The sequence below is a fragment of the Balaenoptera physalus genome (assembly GCF_965194825.1).
Source record: "Balaenoptera physalus genome assembly, chromosome: 16".
NCBI lineage: Eukaryota > Metazoa > Chordata > Mammalia > Artiodactyla > Balaenopteridae > Balaenoptera > Balaenoptera physalus.
The window spans coordinates 63,611,700-63,626,660 of NC_138898.1; the positions used below are offsets into that span (position 1 = coordinate 63,611,700).

The window sequence follows — 14,961 nt, forward strand, 5'->3', positions numbered from 1 at the left end:
GAATAGGAGCCATTGGAGAGTTCTGAGCAGGGGAGGGACACAGTCCTTTTGGGATTCTGGAAGGTCTGTCTGGCTGCTGGTGGAGACAAGAGCCGGAACTGGGAAATCAGATAGGCGGCTGCTGAGTGACCATTCTGTGCCAGGTGCTGGGAACACACGGGTGAGAAAAACAGGCACTGGATCTGTTCCCAGGAACTGAGTGACTAGTGGGGAAGACAGATCTTAACCAACTGGTTTCAGTAATGAACACAAATGTGATCTAAAGGGAAGGAACATAATCCTACTAGAGCACATAACAAGGGAATATGACCACTTCGGGGTAATCAGGGCAGGCTTCACTGAGGAGGTGACCCCCCTAAACTGAGCTCTGAAGATTGATTCAGAGTTACAAGTCATCAAGCCAGGGACAGAAGATCAGCATGTGCAAGGGTCCTGAGGCAGGAGGGAGACTACAGCAGGACCAGCCCAGCTGGTCCAGCTCCAGGGAGGAGGCCCATGTCTTTATGAGTGATCCCCAAGGCTGAGGCCTGAGTAGAAGACCTAGGGAGACCCAGAACCTGGCTGGGAAAGAAGGAGCCATTCCGTAGGGCCTACCGGGGGGTGGAGGGTATAGGCAGCTTCCAGCAGATAGTGTTGGAGCCCCCGGTCCTGCTTCTTCAGCATCACAGCCGCAAACACAGGCACCGAGAGCAGGTAGGGCTGCCCGGCTGGAGGCCAGCTCACTTCAGTGCACAGCTGCCAGCCCCAAGTGCGGGACGCTGTGAGAAAGGGAGCAGGCAGCATGGTCAGTAGAGAGCCAGAGGGCTCGAGGCAGGGCCATGGATGCTCCCATCAGCAAAGAAAGAGCATCTCTACATTCTTTTGAGAAACAGTATTGTGTAGACATTAATTGTATGAGGCAGTACTGTGTAGACCAGGGTTTCTCAGCCTTGACGTTATCGACACACTGGTCTGGATAATTTCTTGTTGTGGGAAGCTGTCCTGGACTCAACCCACTAGATACTGGTAGCACCTCCCACACCAGGATGACACCCAAAAATGTCTCCAGACGTCACCAAATGTCCCCTGAGGGGCCAAAAAGTGTCCCCAGTTGAGGACCGCTGGTGTAGACTATCACAGTGTCAGGCAGTACTGTGTAGGACACAGGCTCTGCAGCAAGAATGCCTAGATTCACATTCCAGTTCTGCCACTGCCCAGCTGTGTGACCTTGGACAAGTTACTTAACATCTCTGTGCTTTGGTGTTTCTCATCTGTCAGCTGGGACTGAGAACAGTTCCAGCCCCATGGTGTAGCTGTGAGGATTAACAGCTCAGCAAGCATTTATGACAGAAGTTAGCCTAAAGAAATCATTTAAGGAGGCCCCTCCCTCACCTCCAACATGACTGCAAGATCTGTGACTCTGGTATACCTCCTTCCCCTCTGTTTTCAATTTTGTTGCCTTTCACCTGATGTTATTATCAAAAAATTTTCTCGTGCTATTAAAATATGCCCTTCATTACAGAGCTTAAAAGTTATGGGATATCTCAGTACTTTACTAAACCAGGAGTTCACAAACGTTTTCTGTACATGGCCAGATAGTAAATATTTGAGGTTTTGCTGGTCACACAGTCTGTTACTCAACTCTGCTGTTGTTGAAGAAAAGCCACAGGCAACGGGCGTGGCTCTGCACCAATAAAGTTTCATTTAGGAACACTGAAATATGAATTTCACAAATTTCTCATGTTATGAAATAGTCCTTTTGATTATTTTTCTGAATTTGGAAACGTAAAAGTCTATTCTTAGCTCAAAGGCCCTTATAATAACCCATTCGCCTACTGTTGGATATTTGAGTTGCTGCCTATTTTTTGCTCTGTAAGTAATGATGCAACGAACATCTTTGGGCACAGGGCATTTTAAAATGATTTTGGTTTATTTTCATAAGGTAGAGTTCTAGAAGCAGCATCATTGAGTTAAGGGGCGTAAGTACTTTTAGGGCAGAAGAGTAACTCTGGAATTTGGATCTGGCATCTTACCACTCAGCCCTCAGGACAACCATCTTGGGACAATGACACGGTGGCCCTGCTGGCACCTACCTTCCTTGTCGGTACAGGATTGGGCCTCAGAAGGGATGTGAGCGTGACTGAGCCTCCTCATGCCATCCCCAGTGATGAGAAACAGCTGAGAGCTGGGTGGGAAAGGAGGAAAGTGCCAGGCGAGTTGTTTTCATTCATCCATAAAGCCACCAGGGCGAGGCACTGGGACAAATCCCACTATCAACAGAACAGGCCTTTGGGGAGTCTGCACACTGGTGGGGGAGACACTCCATGAACACAGAGGGTGACAAGCACTATGAAAAACCTAAAATGGGGCACGGCATGGGCATCGGGTCTGTCTTGGAGACAGAGCAGGACGTTCTTCAGCTGGGGGTTTGGAGAGGACTCTCTGTAGGGGTAATATTCGGTCAGAGAATCAAAGGATGAGAAGGAGCCAGCGCTCCAAACAGAGGGAACAGCAGGTGCAAAGGCCCTGGGGTGGGAGAAAAGGGGGCTCTTTGGGAGCACAGAAAAAAGGTGGTGAGAGGGGGTCAGAATGGAAGGGGGGAGCGAGGGGCAGGAAGTAGTGACAGGAGACAGGTGAGGGGGGTGGGCAGGGCCTCCATCGGGCAGGAGAATCATGCGGAGCTGGGTTATCCTAGAAGCGAGCAAGGGATTTTAAACAGGGGAGGGGGGAGCATGATAGGACTTAACTGACATTTTAAAGGACCCCACTGGCTGCTGCCGGGAGAGGGTCAGGAGGGCAGCAGTGCCTCCAGCAAGGGTGGGACACAGGGAAGGAGGCAGGTGGAGGTGGGGGCATTCTGGCTTCTCCTGTTTCCTTGGAAATCACTGTTCTCCAAGTGTCATCTCTCCAGGGGGCTGGGGACAAGCAGGCCCCAGGGGGGACCCCCATAAACTGCTGAGGAGTGTGGGAATCCCCACCTCTAGGCTGCCCTCAGGCCCTGTCACAGACGCACCCACCCCACCTTGACACACGTGCACACACACGCACGCCCACATATACCCCACTGACTGACACGCGCACGCACTCTCACAAACACGCCCACAAACACACATTCACATACACAGACTTACAGGCACATCCTTAGGCGCACACACTCACAGATACACGTGGTCAGACACAGGTGCACACGCACGGGCGACCATGCACACACTCTCACAGACACATGCACCCACACCTGTGCCCAGCCTGGCTCGCACACAGGTGCACTCCCGGGCTCCCCCCCCACGTGCGGGAACCCACCTGAAGCGGAGCAGCTCCACAGCCTCCTCGGGTGTGTTCAGATGCACCTTGAGGTCCTGTCCCTTCTTCGTCCGGATCCCTCCATCCAGGCTGGCGGTGCCACGGACGCCGGTCACCCACCTCAGCCCAGCCTGCCCCAGGGTGCCCACGGTGCCCATCTGCGCCGAGATCTGGAGCAGGGCGCTGAGGAGGAGGCACACAACTGCATCCTGCAGCCCCAGGCAACGGCAAAGCCAGCACCAACCCACCCGGCTGCTCTCCGTGGTCCTGAGCCAGAGCAGCCCCTCCGGCACGGACACCACTGACCATGCCCTCCGTGTGTGCCAAGCACTCTACACGTCCCCATCGAATCCTCACCACCACTAGTCTCATGTCACAGATGGGGAAACCGAGGCTCAGAGAGGTGACACCAGCTGTGTGGGTCCCACAGCTGGGACATGGAACAGCCAGTTCTGGAGCCCCAGCTGACTGAGCCCAAACCCAGGGTCTCCATGCCAAAGAGCAGCCAGCACAGGACACCCACATACCCCACGTCAGACCCAGAAACCAAGCACAGGTTGGCTTAGTGGCTGGGGCAGTCGCCCACCAGGCCTGGGAAGGTGAGCACTGTCAAATTCTGCTCAAAATCCTTCGTGCCATGTGGCCCTAGGTCAGCTGTGCACTCATCCTGAGTCTCAGTTTCCTCGACCCTTAGTGGGAAGAAGAAAAGTGTCCACCTCGTGAGTGGCCATGTGGGTTCAGTGGGCTCAGAGCCCATGTGCCTTAAATGCTTTTCCCTCTCTCCCATCTCCCCTCCCCTCAGAGGCAGAGGGGGCAGAGGGAAGAATGGAGTTGTGGCATGAGACAAATCCCAGCTGCCTCACACTGCTGTACCACCTCGGGCATGGGACCTCACCTTGCCAAGCCTCAGTCTTCTCACCTGTAAAGTGGGTGTAGCCGCCCAGGTTCTCCTCAAAGTCTCTTGGCACAAAAAAACACCCCATCAACAGTAGCTGATATAACAGGTGGTCAGCAGAGCGGGGCTCCCCTCCAGCCCATGCTGATGCCCCAGCTCTCTGCAGGGGGAGGCCCCCACCCACCCACCTCCCCCAGCTCTGAGGAGCCAGCTACCTGGGCTTGACATAACCATTCACAGAGAAATCCGAGCGCTGCTGGAAGTTGGCTGTCCCTCCGACCTGGATGCTGATGGCAGCCGAGGCGTTTAGGGTCAGCCGGGCTAGGAGTCCAGACATGGTGGGAAAAGTGAGCTCCTCCATGGCCAGGTTCAGCCTTCGGTTCAGCTGCACTTCCTGCCCCTGCAGTCAGAGAACCGTAACAGTGCATGTGACGGCCTCACTTACCCCTCACACAGCCCTCAGAGGGGACCTTATCATTGTCTCCAGTTTCCAGATGAGAAAACAGAGCCCACAAACAGATAAAATAACCTGGCTGAGCCCATGTAGCTAGAAACAGGAAGAGCTGGAGTTTGAACCAAGATAATTTACCAAGGGACATGGTCAGAGGTCAAGCATCCAGGGTCAGCCAGGTAAGGAGGGGTGTGGGCCCTGCCTGTGGTACAGAGCACTTAGTATGTGCCAGGCACACTCTAAACGTGTTGTTGCATTTTTACTGCATTAAGTCACTTGATTCAACAGCTCTATGAAGTAGATATTATTATACTATTACTATTCTATCATTCCCATTTCACAGATAAAGAAACTGAAGCCGTGGCAAGTTCAGCAACATGCCCAAGGTGGTAAGTGGTGCAGCCAGTTTTTGAAGTTGGGCAGTCTGGCTCCAAATTCCTTGCTCTTAAGTCTGAAAGTACGTTAGTATTTCCCCAAAGCATCAAACGAAACATCTTCGGACCAGAGGGCAGGGAGGGGCCGAGCCCAGCCTGAGGTACCTTCAGGAGCTTGACAGCAAGCTCGGCCAGGTTCAGGGACTGGCGTGTCACATGACTCCCCATCGCCCCGCAGTTCACAAAGCTCAGCTCGTGCCCAAACACCTTCATGCTCAGCTTACACTGCAGCGCCCGCCGCTCCCGATGCCTCTGGGCCACCTGTGACCAGGAACAGGTCTGGGTTAGCCGGGCAAGGTACCTGGACTTTGGGAGGGGGAAGGGGCACCTGGAGAGAAAAGTCAAGGGCTTGTGCGGTCCAGAACAGGGCTTGCAAAACTCATGGCCCAGAGGCAGAACCTGCAGATGTGTTTTCCGCACAGTCTACCCAATGCCCAATGCAGTGTGTGTGTGTGTGTGTGTGTGTGTGTGTGTGTGTGTGTGTGTGTGTGTGTGTGTGTGTGTGTGTGTGTGTGTGTGTGACAGAGAGAGAGAGACAGAGACAGAGACAGACAGAGAGAGAGAGAGAGTGTTTTAGCAAACTTTATTTTGGAATAATTTTCGACATACAGAAAAGTTACTTCCCCAAAGAAGACATACAGACGGCCAAAAAGCACATGAAAAGATGCTCAGCATCACTAATTATTAGAGAAATGCAAATCAAAACTACAATGAGGTATCACCTCACGTCTGTCAGAATGGCCATCATCAAAAAAATCTACAAACAATAAATGCTGGAGAGGGTGTGGAGAAAAGGGAACCCTCCTGCACTGTTGGTGGGAATGTAAATTGATACAGCCACTGTGGAGAACAGTATGGAGGTTCCTTAAAAAGCTAAAAATAGAACTACCATATAATCCAGCAATCCCACTCCTGGGCATATATCCAGAGAAAACCATAATTCGAAAAGATACATGCCCCCCAATGTTCATTGCAGCACTGTTTACAATAGCCAAGACATGGAAGCAACCTAAATGTCCACTGAAGGATGAATGGCTAAAGAAGATGTGGTACATATATACAGTGGAATATTACTCAGCCATAAAAAGAACAAAATAATGCCATTTGCAGCAGCATGGATGGACCTAGAGATTGTCATACTGAGTGAAGTAAGTCAGACAGAGAAAGACAAATATCATATGATTTGCTTATAGGTGGAATCTAAAAAAATAGTACAAATGAACTTATTTACAAAACAGAAATGAGTTACAGATGTAGAAAACAATCTTATAGCTACCAGGGGGGAAAGGGAAGGCAGGGATAAATTGGGAGATTGGGACTGACATATACACACTACTATATCTAAAATAGATATAACTAATAAGGACCTACTGTGCAGCACAGGGAACTCTACACACTATTCTGTAATGACCTATAATGGAAAAAAAATCTAATAAAGAGTGGATATAGTTATAGGTATAACTGAGTCCCTCTGCTGTATACCTGAAACTAACACAACATAGTAAATCAACTCTACTCCAATAAGAAAATAGTTTTTGAAGTTGCAAAGATAGTACCAAGAGCTCCCATGGACCCATCACCCTGTTTCCTCCATTGTTAACATCTTACATGACCAGGAAACATGGTGAAAACTAAGACATCAACACCAGCATGTTATTAACTAAACTCTGGACTTTATCGGATTTCACCAGTTTTTCCATTCCATCCTCTTTCTATTCCAGGATCCAATCCAGGTGCCACATGGCATTTAGTGTTGTGTCATGTCTCTTCAGTCTGCCCTGGTCTGTGACAGTTTCTTGGTCTTTATCTTTCATGCAGCATGTATTTTAAAATTTATTTCTAATATTTAAAAATTGGGAGATTTTCTATAAAATCCACATAGCCAGCGTCTCAAAAAAGAGAAATATTGGCCTGTCTCCCCCTCCCTCCCAGCCCACACTCACAACAAGGGGCAACAAGTGTTCAGAGCTGAGCAGTGGTTGCCACTCTGAGCTGCGGCCTGTGCTACATGCCTGACTGCCATACTCCCCACCATTCCCTGCTGTCTCTCCAACACTCAGGCCAAGGACTGTTGCCATTCATCACTGTGCTTGTGCAAAATACATCTTGGGATGTGAGTCTATCACAGGGAGAAAACAACAGACCAAAGAGATTGTGGATTCTAAGAAAAAACATTTATATCCAGCCCACCGCCCTTATTCAAGTTACTTGCTGGCCCCAGATCTAGTCCAAGAGGCTTTTGATGGTAGGGACCATGTCCTGATCATCTTTGTGTTCCTGGGCCCTGGGGTCACAGTTGGTGGTTAGTAAACATGTTAACGTTTGAACAAATGCCCCAGCCACCACCTTGATTACCCCCAGATGTATGTGGAAATGACATTTATAAGAGCAAAAAGATGTAACAATCTCAATGTCTATTGTTGGGGCAATGGTTATGTAAAGTGAGATCCCCACCCACAGAATGGGTGTTAAAATGTATGCGTACAATGAGTTTTCAGTAAGAAAATACTCAAGTAACAATATGAAGTGGGAGACCAGGGAAAGCACACACACACCTTAGCAATTCCACTGCTAGCTACACACTGGACAGAAATGTGCACATATATTCACCAAAGAGACATGCACAAAATGTTCACTGTACTACCTGTAGTAAGCCAGAAACTGGAAACTACTCAAAAGACCACCAAAAGTAAATGGATAAAGAAACTGTGTTATATTCACACCATGGAATGCTACACAGCAAGGAGAATGAACAAGCTGTAAGTACACACAGCAACATAGATGGATCTCACGAACACACTTTAAGCAAAAGAAGTCAGACACAACAAAGAGGATGTGAGCAGCATTATTCACAATCGTCACAAGATGGAAACAAACCAAAAGTCCATCGGCAGATGAAGGGACACAAAATATGTGGTCCATCCATACAGTGCAATGTTATCCAGCCTTAAGAAGGAATGAAGCACAAAAACAGACATATAGATCAATAGAACAGAATAGAGAGCCCAGAAATAAACCCACACACCTACAGTCAATTAATCTATGACAAAGTAGGCAAGAACATACAATGGAGAAAAGACAGTCTCTTCAGCAAGTGGTGATGGGAAAGCTGGACAGCCGCATGTAAATCAATGAAGTTAGAACACACCCTCTCACCATACACAAAAATAAACTCAAAATGCCTTAAAGACTTAAACATAAGACATGACACCATAAAACTCCTAGAAGAGAATATAGGCAAACCTTCTCTAACATAAATCGTAACGTTTTCTTAGGTCCGTCTCCCAAGGCAAAAGAAATAAAAGCAAAAATAAACAAATGGGACCTAACCAAACTTATAAGCTTTTGCATAGCAAAAGAAACTATAAACAAAACAAAAAGACAGCCTATGAAAATACTTGCAAATGATACAACCGACAAGGGATTAATTTCCAAAATATATAAACAGCTCATATAGCTCAATATCAAAAAAACAACCCAATCAAAAAATGGGCAGAAGACCTAAGTAGACATTTCCCCAAAGAAGACATACAGATGGCCAAGAGGGACATGAAAAGATGCTCAATATTGCTAATTATTAGAGAAATGTAAATCAAAACTACAATGAAGTACCACCTCACATGAGTCAGAATGGCCATCATTAAAATGTTTACAGATAACAAATGCTGGAGAGGGTGTGAAGAAAAGGGAACCCTCCTACACTGTAGGTGGGAGTGTAAATTGGTACAGCCACTATGGAGAACAGTATGAAGCGTCCTTAAAAAACTAAAAATAGAACTACCATATGATCCAGCAATCCCACTCCTGGGCATATATCCAGAGAAAACTCTAATTAAAAAATATACATGCACCTCAATGTTTACAGCAGCATTATTCACAATAGCCAAGACATGGAAGCAACGTAAGTGTCCATTGAGAGATGAATGGATAAAGAAGATGTGGTATATACACACAATGGAATACTACTCAGCCATAAAAAAGAATGAAATAATGCCACTTGCAGCAACGTGGAGGGACCTAGAGATTATCATACTAAGTGAAGTCAGAGAGAGAAAGACAAATATTGTATGCTATCACTTATATGTGGAATCTTAAAAAAATGATATAAATGAACTTATTTACAAAACAGAAACAGACTCACAGATATAGAAAACAAACTTATGGTTACCAAAGGGGAAAGGGATTGGGGAGGGATAAATTAGGAGTTTTGGATTAACATATACATACTACTATATATAAAATAGATAAATAACAAGGACCTACTGTATAGCACAGGGAACTATATTCAATATCTTTTAATAACCTATAATGGAAAAGAATCTGGAAAAGTATATATATGTGTGTGTGTATATATTCAGTTATATATGTATATATACATATATGTGTATATATACATACATGTATGTATGTATACATATACGTATGTGTGTATACATAAATGTATGTGTATATATATATATATATATAACTGAATCACTTTGCTGTACACCAGAAACTATCACATTATAATCAACTATACTTCAATAAAAAATCTATTTGTGCAGTAGAAAAAAGAAAGGAATGAAGTACTGATACATGCTACAATACAAATGAACCTTAAAAACATGCTCAGTGAAAGAAGCCAGACACAAAAGGCTACATATTGTATGATTCTGTTTATACGAAATGTCCAGAATAGATAAATCCATAGAGACAGAAAGCACATTAGTGGTTGCCAGGGGCTGGGAAATGAGAGAATGGGGCGTGACCACTAATGAGTGTAGGGTCTCCTTGGGGTGATGAAAATGTTTGGAACTAGACAGAGGTGGTGGTTGCACAACATTGTGAATATACTACGTGTCACTGAATTGTATACTTTAAAATAGTTAATTTTACGTTATGTGAACTTCACCTCATTTTTTTAAAGAGTACACGGTGAATGATTCCATTTATATTAAGTTCACAAAAGAAGCTGGATGTGACCTCTGCTGCCAACCAGATTGAAGTAACAAGGACTGGATTTACCTTCCCTTTACCTTCCCACGTGGAGCAACCCAAAACTCAGATGAAACAGATTAAAAAAAAGTTCCCAAGACACTAGACATCAGGTAATGTGAGACAATGAACCCAAGAGATGGGAAATAGCAAGGTGAGCCCCAGCTTACTGCCTGGAGAGAGCTCAGGCTGAGGTGCAGGGAGGGGAACAGAGCGGGACATGACAGACTCTCAGGGTTGAGGATCTGGGAGTCCAGGGAGACCAAGGTAGCTGGACTTTGCAGGGCAGAGTACAAGAGAGGAAAGAGCCACACAGAGAAAGAACTCTGGAAATCTCCAGAGGGTCCCAAGGATCTCTGTAACATTGCATTAGGCAAAGATTTCTTAGATGTAACACCCAAAACTTTATGCATAAAAGAAATGGATAAACTTGACTTCATTGAAATCAAGAATATCTGCTCTTCAAAAGACACTGTTAAGAGAATGAAAAGACCATGCCACACACTGGGAGAAAATATTTGAAAGTCACATATTTGACACAGGCCTTGTGTTCAGAATAGAGCAGGAATTTTCAAAACTCAGGCATAAGAAGCCAACCGAATTTTTTAAAAAGGACAAAATATTTGAACGTACACTTCACCAAAGAGGTATGGATGACAAATAAGCACCTAAAAGATGCCCAACATCAGCAGCATTAGGAAAATGTACTGTAAAGCCACAAGATACTACTACAAACTATTAGAATAGCAAAAACTAAAAAGTCTAATCCTACCAAGTGTTGGCGAGGATGTACAAGAATTAAAATTCTCATACACTGCTGGTGGGAATGCAAAATGGCACAACCACTTTGCAAAACAGTTTAGCTAGCTCTTAAACAATTAAACGTACAACTACCATATGATCTAAGCCATCCCATCCTTAGATATTTACCCAAGAGACATGAAAACATATATTTATATGAAGACTTGTACACGAATGTTCATAGCAGCCCTACTTGTAACAGCCCAAAACTGAACATAACACAAATATCCACCAACAGGTGAATACATAAACAGACTGTGGTTCATCCATACCATGAACCACTACACGGCCATAGGAAGAAATAAACTATTAGTATACTCTACAATACGGATGAATCTCAAAATAGGTACGCTGAATAAAGGAAGTCAGGCCAAAAAGGAGTACATGCTTTAAAAACAAAAGTATACGCTGCATGATTCCATTTATGTAACATTCCAGAAAATGCAAACATCTATTTTGAGAGAAAAAGCCTATCACAACAGGGGGCAGGAGGAAGGGATTAAGAAGCATGAAGAAAACTTTGGGGGTGATGGATATGTTGATTTAGTTGGTGATGGTTTCATGGTATATACATATGTCAAAACTTATCAAATTGTACACTTAAAACACATACCATTTATTGTAGTTAGATTATACCTCAACAAAGCTGATTTTAAAGTAGAGTTCACTGATGCTTTTAGGGGTCAGAACAGTGATTACCCTTGGTTACGGGTGGGTAAACCAGAAGAGGGGGGCCGCAGTGGGTGTCTGGGGAGCTGATAAGGGTCTGGGCGCTGGTTGTAAAGATGTGTTCCACTGGGGGAAACACACGAGGTGGGCACTTCTCTATGTATGTGATACTTTAATAAATCGTTTTTCAAAAGAAGCCAGGCTAACAGCTCACTACTGAGATCTGGACCAGAAATTTGCTTCTGTAAGGGGGTGGGAGGGCAGGGTCAGAGTTCATGGACACCTGGGTCCCCCAGTCCCAAAGCCCAAGCTGACACCTGACAGCGTAGAGGAGTGGGCGTGAGGGGGGCTTGGGCGTTTCCCTTACCTTCTGCTGCAGGTCTCTCAGCTTTCTGGACCTTTCTCCTGGACAGGCGGGGTGGGCCGGCTGCGGTGTAGGTCCTGGTCCTGGCTCTGGGGGCTTTTCTGCTTGGGCCTGTCTCTCCTCTTCCTGCCCCCAGAATGACTTCGGGCCAAATAGCCTGTGGGCCATTTCCTCGGCATTTTCCAGCCGGAGCCCCAGCTAGGAAGGAAAGCCAGGGGCTCAGGGAGGAGTAACCCAGTCACAAGGCTGACCAAGAGCTATGGGGTTGGGAGCTTGAACAGGGGGCCCTGGGCTCCCCAGGGTCCATCCAGGCCCAAGTGCCAAGAGGTACAATCTTAGGAAGTCATCAAGCTCCAGATCTACTTGGCAAGTGCCACAAAGCAAGAATTCCTACTGATTCTTTAAGCCCTAGTTCAAATGTCACCACCTCTGGGAAGCCTTCCCTAAATTCCCATATCACTCCCTTCACACATTCCCCCTCCCCTCCCCCAGCCAAATTTATCACTCCTTCCTCTGAGTGTCAAGCACACTACTCCAAGGTCACACTCAGACTCATTTGTGTGTCTCCCTTGCAAGATCCTGAGTTCCATGAGGGCAGGGACCTGTGTCTCATTCACTAAGCACACTCAATCCCTGGTGGTATGTTTAATTCTGTGTCTACTTGACCGGGCCACGGGGTGCCCAGATATTTGGTCCAACATTATTACAGGTGTTACTGTGAGAGCATTTTTGGATGGGTTTAACATTTTAGATCAGTAGACTGAGTCAAGCAGATTGCCCTCCATAATGTGGGTGGGCCTCGTCCAATCAGTTGAAGGCCTGAATAAAACAAAAGGCTGCCCTTCCTCCAAATAAGAGGGGATTCCTCCTGCCTGACTACCTTCAGACTGGCACACTGGCTTTTTCCTGCCTTCAGACGGGAACTACACCATCAGCTCTCCTGGGTCTCCAGCTTGCTGACTGCAGGTCTGGGACTTGTCAGCCTCCATAATCCTATTGAAATAGTTCTATGTCTCTGGAGAACCCTGACTAACAAATGAGCTGGTGGATTCTCCAAATTTGATGGGTGAATGAATAAGTCCCTCCTTCCTTCCATCTGCCCATCCATCCACCCATCTGTTCACTCACTCTTGCATCCTTTCTTTCCATCCTCCCATCCAAGTGTCTCTGAGAGCATTTGCAGAGAAATCACCAGAGGGTCAGCCTTAAGCCCAGCGGGCAAAGTTTGGATGATAGGTTCCCTGTTTTCCATAAATTAGAAAGGGTTGGGACGCGGCACAGAGCACCCACCCTCAGACAAGCTCCAGGGACCTGGGGGGAAGAGATGGAAGGGCCCCAAGGCAATTCATTACTTTAAAGTTTGCTGGACGATAAAGAAAAATCGGCACTTGCCAGACGCACACACAAAAAATAAATAAAAATAAAGTTTGCTGGACATACGGCCTCAGAAATCTTTCCTCTTCCGCTGCTGCCCTCCACGATGCATGTTCCACACAACAGCCTGAACGTTCAAGTTATCACTCGCCAGCTCAAAACCCTGCCTCGACACAGCCCTGCTCCCTCACTGTGCTTCCCATCTTACCATTCTCCTGCACTTACTGTTCTCTACTCTATTTCTGTTCCTTAAACACACTAAGCCCTTTCTCTTCTCAGGAACTTTGCACTTACTGGGCCCCCTCCCTGGAAGGCTCTTACCTCAGCTTTTCACACGGCTGCTTTTGTTCATCCTTCAGATCTCAGCTGAAACTTCACCTCCCTAAACACACTACCTAAAGTTGCCATTGCTTTACCAATGTGTCTACTCATTTCTTATCTGTCTACCTCTCTGGGCTGTGAGCAGCAAGCGGGCAGAGATCGTGTCTCTCTTGTTCATCATCGTATTCTCAGAGCCAAGCACAGGGCCTGGTACATGTCAGGTAGAAGATGGATATTGTCCAATGATGACAGGTGGATAGATGGATGCAAGGATGGATAGATAAGTGGGAGAATAGATGAAGAGATGAGTGGGTGAGGAGACTGATAGATAGATGTATGGGTGGGTGGAAGGGTAGATGAATAAATAGGTGAATGAGAGGGTAGATGGAGAGATGGGTAGACAAGTACATAAATGAATAGATGGATGAGGATAGAAGGATGGATAGGTGGATGGATGGACAGAGCAGAGGTATAGACGTATGGAAGAGCATGTGGATGGATGGGTAAGTGGGTAGGTGAATAGGTGGATGGATGGGTGGGTGACTGAGAGAATAAACAGATGATTGAGTGAAAGTGTAGATGGAGAGATGGGTGGGAGGGTACATAAATGGATAGATGGATGAGAGGGATTAATGAGATGGATAGATGAATATATGGATGGATGACAGATGGGGTGTGAATGGATGGGTGAGTGGGTGGGTGGAAGGATGGATAGGTGAGTGGATGGATGGATAACTGGAAGAATAGATGGGTAGGTGCGAAGGTAGATGGAGAGATGATGCAAAGTACACAGATGGATGAGACGGACGAGAAGGAGGGAGGGAAGGAGGGATGGGGTGGGTGGTAGTTGAATGGATTTATGTGTGAGTCAGTAGGTGGGTGAATAGATGGGTGGATAGGCAGATAAATGGGTGGGTAGACATCAAGAGCTGGAAGTATACGATGTGAGAGTAGATCTATAGATACAAGAGGTGAAGGATGGAAAGATAGATGAATGGCCCCAAGCCCAGGAGAGGCCCTGAGGAGAAGCAAGGCCCCCTCTTACCTCTAGGAGGTTGAAGGCATGACCAAGGGCATGGACAGTCAGGTTGGCTGTGGCAGAACGGGGAAGGAAGGAGGCCGGAGAGAAGAGAAGGGTCCCCTCCAGGTTGGCTCCCAGGCTGCCCGATGCTAGAAGAGACAGAGGATCAGTATACGCCACACCGTTAACCAGGTGGGAGTTGGCCACCAAGGGACCATCGCCGGAGACAGGGCCAGACACACAGTGCATCCTCTTGGCCGGGATAGGAAGCTCAGACCTAAGCCTTACCAAGGGCAGAGGGAAGGTCAGAACAGAAGGGTCACAAGTGTACCCACACCTGGCGATAGGCAGAGAGGGGACAGCCAGAGCACCCCACCC

General features: G+C 46.8%; 1 protein-coding gene and 1 long non-coding RNA gene across 4 annotated transcripts in view; one reads left to right on the forward strand and one right to left on the reverse strand.

The window, feature by feature from the left end:
* Positions 1 to 14,961, reverse strand: part of LOC309645071 (uncharacterized protein) — a 189,157-nt gene that overhangs the window by 106,419 nt on the left and 67,777 nt on the right. For all 3 annotated transcript variants that reach the window (XM_082429604.1, XM_082429603.1, XM_082429605.1), the window contains exons 15-21: positions 14,608 to 14,732; positions 11,871 to 12,065; positions 5,165 to 5,320; positions 4,390 to 4,574; positions 3,280 to 3,462; positions 2,073 to 2,164; positions 595 to 758 (exon numbers count right to left, since the gene is read on the reverse strand). In XM_082429604.1, coding sequence (XP_082285730.1) covers positions 595 to 758; positions 2,073 to 2,164; positions 3,280 to 3,462; positions 4,390 to 4,574; positions 5,165 to 5,320; positions 11,871 to 12,065; positions 14,608 to 14,732 — 1,100 coding nt within the window. The remainder of the gene's footprint in view (positions 1 to 594; positions 759 to 2,072; positions 2,165 to 3,279; positions 3,463 to 4,389; positions 4,575 to 5,164; positions 5,321 to 11,870; positions 12,066 to 14,607; positions 14,733 to 14,961) is intronic.
* The window catches only part of LOC309645113, a 252,052-nt gene that overhangs the window by 63,238 nt on the left and 173,853 nt on the right, over positions 1 to 14,961 (forward strand). The window lies entirely within an intron of this gene.